The 10,026-nt window shown below is 35.9% G+C and overlaps 1 protein-coding gene across 1 annotated transcript in view; it reads right to left on the bottom strand.

Moving 5' to 3' along the window:
- Positions 1–699: 699 nt before the first annotated feature.
- CPED1 (cadherin-like and PC-esterase domain containing 1) overlaps positions 700–10,026 on the bottom strand; it is a 281,839-nt gene continuing 272,512 nt past the window's right edge. Inside the window, exon 22 of the mRNA XM_014532746.1 lies at positions 700–2,726. Coding sequence (XP_014388232.1) covers positions 2,508–2,726 — 219 coding nt within the window. The 3' untranslated portion in view covers positions 700–2,507. The remainder of the gene's footprint in view (positions 2,727–10,026) is intronic.

Below are 10,026 nucleotides of genomic sequence, written 5' to 3'. Positions count from 1 at the left end.
ATATTTTACATGTTTTCCTTAGTTTAGCTTAGTTTAGACTGGATACTAATCAATCCTTACAAAAGTACACTCCCTTTAACTTTTATATCTAAAAATATTTTAAAATGCCTACTCTTATTTTTTCCACTCAAATGATTAACTTGCTAAGCACATCCAAATACTAGTGTACATGCACACATATACACACACCTATTTCCCCATGATAAAGTAAATGGTAGTGTTTTTAATTAAGGAGCAATTAAATGATTTCTAGCCCCTGGCCGGGTAACTCGGTTAGTTAGAAGTTGGTTAGAGCATCATCCCAGATTCACTCTCAGTTCAGGGCACATACAAGCGGCAACCACTGAATGCATATATAAGTGGAACAACAAAAATCGATGTTTCTCTCTCTGTGTGTGTGTCTCTCTCTCAATAAAAAAAATAAAAGTATAATGATTCCTACCATTTTAGTGTCTTTTCTTTAAAAAAAGTAAAAGCTTGTTACAGCACTATCGTCAAAAGGTTTGGTCACTGTTCAGCAGGGAGTTCATCTGATGAAAATGTAGAGAATATCAAGGTTGGAGTATAGTAATCTGATTAAAACATATTCCAATAGTTGAATCTGCATGATAATATCTGTACCAAGTGGTCACCATTTGTATGGTTGTATAACTACAGTGGAAAATAAAATAAAAAGATACTCTCGGAACATCGAATATCACTAAGACATTTATTAATAACGTTATTACAATTGTGTCTTAAATCCATTATTATTTCAATGGTGAAGAGCTAAATGCCAGACAAACCTCAGGTAGACAGTTATTGCAATTATGTTGACAGTAAATTGCAAGAATCAGGCACTGGCTATATCCTGTTACAGAGAATGTAATATGTTAAAACTTGAGAGAGAGGCTGCATGAATTGGCAACATCTTATTTCATTAAAAAATGATGGAAAAACCTAAAAATGGTGCATGTGTATAGCTGCAGATATTAGAAAAAAAAACGTTCACTTTAAAGTGAATTCTGTACCATTCTTTTTAAAAATCTATCATCTATCAGATGCAGATATGTATTGCTTATATCAAGTGATATTTGTGCTTAAATATAATTTAAGGCAGTTAAATATAAAGTCATGTTTACTTTCATATAAAAATATATATAAAAATAGAGTATTTAAAGGAGGTGGATATTCATACTAAGGAACTCATTGATCAAAATAGTTTTATGTTTCGTAAGGTAGTAAAATTGAGGTATTTGTACACTTGGTAATTTCAGCCATGTGTTGAATTAACCTTCTCAGCTCTTTCTCCCCCCCGCCCCCCAAAAGGAAATTAATTCTTTAAAAACCATTGTTACTGTGAGATGTTATCTCACAACAAAGCATTTGTAAAATAAAGAAATTTACTATTTTGAAATGAAAATATAGAAGAAAAAGTTCTAAATACTAGAATTAGGTGTGTTTTATATGTATGCCACAGTTTTAATAAAAAATAATTTAATTTATGCCTACTCTAAATTTGAATTAGATACAGTTGTTCAGGAAAATAAAAATATAGTTACTAGTAACATAGGAGTATTCGTGGACATGTACAAGTGCTTTATGGAAATAAATGCCTATGCACTTGAGAATGCCTAATCCTTTGCAAAATATTTACATAAAATGTAATTGTAACCTTACATTACACAGGGCTCTATTGGCAAACCAAAGCTTTCTGAAGTAATACTGTCAATGAAACAAAGTAATACATGGGGAACTATATTTTGTTTCGCACTTAAAAATCACACATTTAATCAACTTAGTCTGCAGTTACCCATCCAAGTTCAGGGGCAGGAGAGGAGGGAATGTTTCTGAAAATTACAAAGAGTGCAAAGTCAAACATACTGGTGTTTTAACGGTCAAATGTTACACTTCTCATCTCATAGAATCCATTTGAATTCCCTTGTGGAACATTCCTATTCTTTTCCTTTCAGTTATAAACCTTAAAAAGCATAGGAAAACTGTTTTTCGTAAGCATTAGATTCACAAAGCCGAAGCCACATTAACGCCGCGTTTTCTCCTGGTGAAGGACGCAAGCGCAGTCCCTACTTGCAAGTGGAATGTAATTGCCTTTTTACCCTTCTCCATATTCACAGGCCAATAGAGAATATAACACAACGCTCAACGCATTAGCCTTTCTCCCATAATTTAAGTGCCTGCATTTCTTTTTATTATCACAATGCAATCCCTAGCCCACAGTGGTTCTTGTCCATATTGTATGTTGAGTAACCTTTTCCTGGCTCTGTCTTTCACATGGAAAACCAGCTGATTTTTAAGTGCACATCTTGACTTTATAAAGTGGTAGGAACAAAGTGTTATTACTTTTTTTTAAAAAAAGCTACGTGTGCATTGGTGTGTAACTGTGTGCTGGTGTGCATGAAGGCAGGTAGTCAGTCTAAAATACACACGATGCACAGGTTGTGGGTCTTAGACGATCATCCAGGTTAGTGGTTTGTCTTCAGTTGCAAATTCAGTCCCCATCAGGGAGTCTACGCAGCTCCTTTCTCCGCGCACATCCTGCTGAGAAGGATTTCAGAGCAAACCTGATTAATCGGACCTCGGACGTGATACGGCGATTGAACGTTTATTAGGGAGTCTTGCTGCTGCTGTAGTTTGCTCTGGTTGCTGAAATATTTTCCCACAGTATGATTTCTTGATCGTTTTATTTTAATCAAGTGATTTTCTTTGGATAACTTGGACTTCACTACCTGCAAATCAAGAGCAAAAAAAATAGTGAGACAATCGCGAGGGCCTTTGAGCCCTGCACAGAGCAGTGTAACTAACTCAGGAACCTGAACATTATTTCCATCACATGCATGGTGCCCAAAGGGCACAATATGATTCACAATCCCGAGAACCACAATGGCCCAGCTTTTAGAGAAGACCAAGATCAAAGTGAGAATTTCTGCCTCTTTCCTTCCCTCAGGGTTTCTCTGCCACACTGCTGTGTGCGTGTCCCTATCCAGGCTGGGTGCTGTCACACACAGAAGGCGCTGGCGTGGCTCTGCTGAATCATCGATTCAAGCGTGGCACTCTAACTCTCTCGCGGCAGCCTTTTACAGAATAGCAACTGCAGCGGGTTTCAGAGTAAAACTGTTTTTCCATTGCACGGCATAAGCTGACGCTGTTACAGTGAGTGGTTTCATTTCTCTGGGCTCCCAGTAAATTCTGGAACCTGAAGGAGCAGTCTATGCCTTAGTAGGCTAAAACTTTATACTTGTTTGTACATATGCAGATACATATGTGCATTTATTTACATTTTCCGACTCGGCAGTATAATAAGCATTTGTAAAGCACAAAAAGGTCTATAATAAAACCCCTCCCTATGTCTGTCCTCTACCTCCAATTACTCAGTTACCTCCCCAGAGGACACCAGCTTCTTTGTGATTCTATTCACAGATGTTTTATGGCTATCAATGCACACATAGACCAAGAGGCCATGTTTACTGTCTATTTGCACAGTTTACAACAAGATGCCCTGGTGGAACCCTGTACTTTTCAGCTGTCATCACTGAGTTATATCACTCAGATTATTAGCACCAATGGTCAGAGAGAACTAGGTGGGGACCAAGACTGAGATTGGAGAGGGGGTTGGGAAATAGGATGAGAGAAAATATAGTAACACCCCGATATAACAGACTAATACGGGCAAGGGGTGTCCTTTAAAGCTGAAAGTCCATTAGATAATGAAGTAGGTTTTCCAAATGGGTATGTTCAAAATTTGACACATTAGTTCACCCGTTTTTGCTTCTGTAGACACATTTGAGAAATTAAAATTAAGTGTGTATGAAAAGCTGACTTTCACAGAAAAGTTTTCTATATGCATTACTGTCCCTTTAAATGTCTACTGAGTAGGTCTAGGAAATGCGTGCATTCGCCAGTCACCACCAGCAAACAAGTGCACACGCTGGGGTTGGCTTAGTGCAGATGGGACATGGGCCTGCACGTGTTAAAACTGTTGCTGAAAGTCACGCCACACGACAACGAAACCAATCACTGTGTGCAATGCAGTGTGATCATGTGCTGATCATTCCCTGAACGTTGTTTACGAGCGGTGACTCTTGGATTTAAATATGTAGACTATGGTTGCAGACATGTAATATTTATTTTTGTCCACGAAATTACTAGTGTTTTTTCCAACATATGGCCATTTCGCTAAAATTTGTTAAAAATAACAGTGAACTAATAACAAAAAAATAACCTGTTTAATTTAATTATAAGCAAAACTTGTTTTAAAGCATTTTAAAACTAACAGGGTGTTAATTTTCACATATGACATACGAATAAGTAATTTTGTCCATTAAAGCCTAAGTCTGTTACATTGAGGTCTGCAAAATCGAGGGTTTACTTTACTGGCAAAGATGTTTTGGATGGCTTTAGAAACGAGTAACAAACCATTAATTCCATCATGTTAATGCAATTGTAAGACATTAATTTTGGTCAATATGGACACATAAATTAGTTACTAATGACTAATGAAGGTAACACTACCTAACATAGATTTTTTAATTCTTTTGAGTGTTTTATAATGATTTGGATACATATTTTTTGATCCTATGTAAGAGAATGTAATAAAAAACAGTTCAAAAAATACATAATACTTGAAAGAAATGATATCTATTTTGAAGATAAGTATTTTTAGTTATATTATAAGTGAGTGAGCATGAACCTTTTTAGAAGATATTTTTAATAGAGATTCTGTAATGATCTACACTAGAATGTTAAGAGTAGAAATCTTTGGGTGGAGAAATTACTGTAGAGGTGATTTAAAATGTATTCTCAACAAAAATAGATCCAGAGACAAAGAAACACTGAACAGACCATCCAACCTCAGAGAGAAGGCAGGGGGAGGGGGGGGGTGGTGTAAGACAGCAACCAAAGGCCTTGTATGCATGCATATAAGCATAAGGTTAATCGGGGAAAAAGGAGAGGTATGGAATATTTTAAATAATTAAAAAAGAAAAGAAAAAAAGAAACCTTTCGTTTGTATCACTGAAAAAAAATGTATTCTCTATCACTTTTGGTCTTGACTTTTAAAATTTAATACAAAGAATGTGCATTACTTCATAATCATATAAATGTTGAGGCTACTCTCATTTTGAAGAAAAAAATATAATATTAATGTGTTTTGAAACCAATTATACCCTTCCAACCCCAAAGAAATGACTTGTCTTCCTATAGCTATGGGAGGCTTGGCTTTTTATGATGAGTCCCTCAGAGGAAGTGACTCTTAAGAAGTCCAGTGAAATCAGTGGTTTGCGGTAAGCAGTCCCTATGGATCGTAATTTAGAGCTCAGTTTGCAGTTAACCACTGATTAGTATTCCAGGCCCCAAGGTTGTACGTTGCTGTTATGTGCAGCAACTTCTGCCTCTGTTCGGTGATGCTATAACTTTAAATATGATAGGCTGGGAGGCGCACCAATGTTTTCCTGAAGGTTTTGCCCATTTGGGGAGGTCTGTACTCAGTGATAGCAAGATTAGTGAACATTTTTAAAGTTTATTTCAGGAAACACTTGAGCACAAATATTACATTCAACCCTGAAAAAATATTAGTACAGTGTTCCGAAACCAAAATTAGGTTAATTTTGTTTATATAATTTTATCTTACGTGGATGGTCTGCATGCCAATTACATGTAAAATGGAAAAAAGGTCCATCCCGATGCAAAAGGTTATAGAACTTCAAACATTATTTTAATGTTTTGTGTGATTCCAGGGCTGCATTGAATGTTGCATTACCCATGTTGGACAATGCTAGCGAGGATGCACGTAGCAATCTTGAATGCGGTTCATAAAAGAGATACACAAAAATACATATTCCCAGTGTGCTTGCTGAAGCAGATGCTTTCACTCAGGAGTAATGTCAATGTTTTACCACACCTTTCCACAAAGGAAACTTGATCTTGTATTTCTGTTTGTAAATCACTGAAGTGAGAAAGAAAGATGAAACGAGGGGGTCTCCCCTAGTGTCCGAGGGCCAGCCTAATGCCACCTGCAGAGCCAATGCTCCCTCTATGCTTTCCTAGATTGACACCTACGTGCCTATGCCAGGGATTGGCCCAACAACTCTTAATGTAGTTGGTTTCCTTTGAAATTATTTTCCAGGAAATAATAAAAGATAGGTTTCCTAACTCCTTTGTTAACAGAGTATCAATTTAATTCTGAATCCTGAAAGCGGACAGACCTACAGAGAAGGAATTATTTCAATTATAATTTGTCAAAATATAGATTCAAAGAAATCCTCCCAGATGCTGTTGTAAATGGAATCCAGGAACCTTTGAAAATTCCAGCAGCATTATGTGCTCTGCCACGAGCTCATACATTTATTTCAGGAATGCAAGGTTTAATCTAATGAAATGTTTTGCTCTAGGAAATGACCAAGGAATTATTTGTAGCTATATGATTGTTTACCTTGAAAACCCGAAGGAATCTACTGCAAAATAATGAAATGCTAGAAGGAGAACACTTGAAAATTATATATCTTTTCTATATTCTATCAATAATTCATAGGAAATATACTACAGAAAATATTCCATTACATTACTAAAACAACTTCAAGTTAACAGTGATGCAGGTGAAGAATATATCAAAAGTTTAATGAGACATGAAAGAAATTGTAAACAAATAGAAAGACATACCATGTCAAATCCTCCCAAACTAATTAAAGTGCTATTACAATGGTAATCCCAGCAGGAATTGGGAGGAACTTAACAAAGAAATTCTAAAATACATCTTTAAGAGTAAATGTAAGAAAAAAAATCAAGACCATCTGTGAAGGAAAAAAAAAAAGTAGTAATGAGGGAGACTGTCGATACCAGACATTCATTCATCTGTATGAACGGGATCTACCATCAACCCACCATAGACTCAACTTGTTGGTTGTATAAGCCAAGTACAAGCAGAATTCAATATTGAGAGAGGAAGAATAGGAATGTTCATACTGCAGATTAAAATGCATTTCATAGACTGCTACTGTTCCTTAAAATGTTCATTAAAAAATAAGGTAGTTTTAAATAAAGCCCAATGTTATATAAATCCAGTGACCATAAATTTTGACGGTGTAATAGTTTTAATTATATGGGATTAAAATAAGAGTATATGTTTAAAATGTAGCTATTTATCAAATGGCCAGTAGTGTCTCCAATGGAGAAGTAGATGAGGATTGGGAGGTGTATCTACAAGGTGTCCCCAAAACATGAATACACATGTTTTTACCAGCGGATGGCTCAATGGATGGTTCTTTCTTTTCAGCCAGATTAAGCTTTGAACAAAGGAAATTTATCCTAAAATGCTACTGGAAGTTTGAAAACACAGTTGAAGTATAAACACTGTCTTTATAATTATTCAAAGTATGTATACATTTCCCTGTGTCCCTCCAAAATGTACTTACACTTTAACACCTGATAATTCACTTAGCTTTCATTCTTTTTCAGGTTTAACTGTTTAAACAAAGGATACTTATCCACTGGACTCTTTTATGGGGATACATAAAAGATAAATCTTAAGGTACAAAACCAGCAACAGTTGATGAATTGAGGGTGCACAATACTGAACGAAATGATTCTTGATGTTTGTGATTCCATTGCTTCGCATTATCAGTAGTGCTTGGACCAGAACGGTCACCAGTTTGAAAACAGTCATTGACATAAAATTTATTCACTTCTATAGAATCTTTTAATTTTAAAAAATGAACTGTATGTTAATAAACACTGACTTTATAATCATTCAAAACGTGTATACATTTTTTTGGGGGGGACACCCTGTAGTGTAAGGACAGGATTTTTGTTTTTATTGTACATACTAAGTTTTAAATTTTCAGAGTTAGCAAGAATTCATGTAATCCCTTATGATAGAGAAACAGTAGAAGAGAAGCAAAATGATGCCATGTCTTAAAACGTTACAATTTAATGATATCATTTTCCACATAATATCCATGCTTTAATCTCCAGAGTTTTCTGCTTTGGGAAACACATGGAGTAATTCAGACATGGTCCCTACCCTCAAGGGGACTATATAAAGACACATGTCTGAGATACTTGAAGTAAGAACTATAATGAAATGACTTCAATGACATTGCTGGAGACGCGCTCCCAAGGTCAGGCACCAGCCTGTTTTCATGCGATGAATAGTTCCTTCGTACATGAAAAAGACTTCGTGCTAATTTATGACAGGCATGATAATCTCCTCACATGGCGATTATTTCTTTGAACTTATTTGTAAAACTCAGTGCCCAGCATTGGTGTCACACGGCTATATCTGAGTTTCAAAATATGACCTTATTGTAGAGGCTCTAAAGTGGAGGACAAGGAGTAAGCTATCATTTTAAGACTTGGAAAAGTTATGCCAGTGGAAAGCGTTTGATACCTGTACAATGGAGAGCTGCTTGCTTCTTTCCTTTGATCTCATGTGTGGAAATGTGCCCATTTGGGTCCTTCCCCAAATCAGAGGACCATTTGGGATTTTAAAATCCAACTAATGTGTCAACTAGAATGTGGCTTTGGAAGAGAGCTGTTAGTAATACAAATGTTAGTTTCCCTCTGGTGCAAAATAATAACAATATTAAAAAGGAGCCATCAGAAAACAGCAGTGAAAGATTTAGGCCTTAAACCAGAGACAAAAGACTTTTGATGTTTGTTTACAGTGGTTACCTCAATCAGAGACAAATTCTAATAGTTTGACACTTCCAAACGCCTCTCTAAATTTGGTTCTTATGACTTTACCACTGAGAAAGAGTCATGCCTACCTAACAGGATAAGAAACTACTGCATATAATTAATTATATATACCTATGGGGTTTGGAAATGTTGACATTATTTTAATTAGTGTTAAGTGACATTATTTTGCCACTTAAAACAATCCAAAGTAACCTCTTGTTTTTAGCTTGTTGTTGTTTTTTTTTTCTTTTTGAATTTACTGTGTCAAATTATACTTAAAATTAGGAAGAGATAGTGAAGGCCAATTGTTCTCCAGAAAGTGTGAAAACTGTTAGGTCAGCATTGATTTATAATAACAAGTATGGGTGTAATAATAAAATATTTCTCACAGCAATGTTCAAGTTTAGATGGTTTCATGTGGAAATAGACTTTCAAGTGAAGAAGACAGCATTTCAAAACAGTGATATATTTTAATATATTAGGTATAGAAACTTAGAAAAGAGTAATTTTGGAGCTGAAGTCAAGCTATGTAAATATAAGATATTACAGGATATGTAGATGATCAAATTTTTCTATGACTCAGTGTAATAAGAATTGAAATTCTGTGACTTTGGATATAGAAGTGAATTTTATATTTTCATAGGTTTCTTATATGCTAAAGATCTCCCAGTTTATGGTGGTAGCTATTTCCACCTCTCTACATAATTAAGGACTTGTGGACACAGACATTTTAGAAGGCATACAAATGGCCACAATTCAACTTGACTGGTGTTGTCCAATGGCTATTGTAAGGCTTCTGAAACAAAAGAAAAACTGTAATAAACTACACAACAAAAGTAACCTTGAAACTTTTACTGCTAGAGGCATGTCACATCAACATTCAAAATGGATTTCACATACATACTCATCAGAATGAATGTATGACCATGTCAAGTAATTGCTGCACTGCAATAACTTTGAATTTTCAAAAAGCCAGTGCAGACGCGGAAAGCTTGGTGAGTTGGAAAAGTGTCAGGCAGATTACAAGCAAATACCTTTGCTAAAACTGATCTGGACCTGAATAACACCCAGGGAACTTCTGATGTGGTTCCAGAGCCACAGAACAAAATAGGAAACAATGTTCCGAGGTGCAAATGTTCCAAAATCTCCCTAGACTGGATTAGGGGAGTTGGTCTGATTACAAGCATGTTTCACAATCCCGAGTGGGATCCGAAGAGGAATGAGGGCTATGGCTTCCTAAGGTTGGAAAACATGACATTGGCCAGGCAGAATGGTAATGCAGACTTTGCAGATAAACGTCTATAATTGAAGTCCTCTTTACTTGGTGTAGTCATTCTGCAGGCAGGATATTCCACT

This window comes from Myotis brandtii, unplaced genomic scaffold (genome assembly GCF_000412655.1).
Source record: "Myotis brandtii unplaced genomic scaffold, ASM41265v1 scaffold907, whole genome shotgun sequence".
Classification (NCBI taxonomy): domain Eukaryota; kingdom Metazoa; phylum Chordata; class Mammalia; order Chiroptera; family Vespertilionidae; genus Myotis; species Myotis brandtii.
This window is presented reverse-complemented; position numbering and strand designations above follow the sequence as displayed.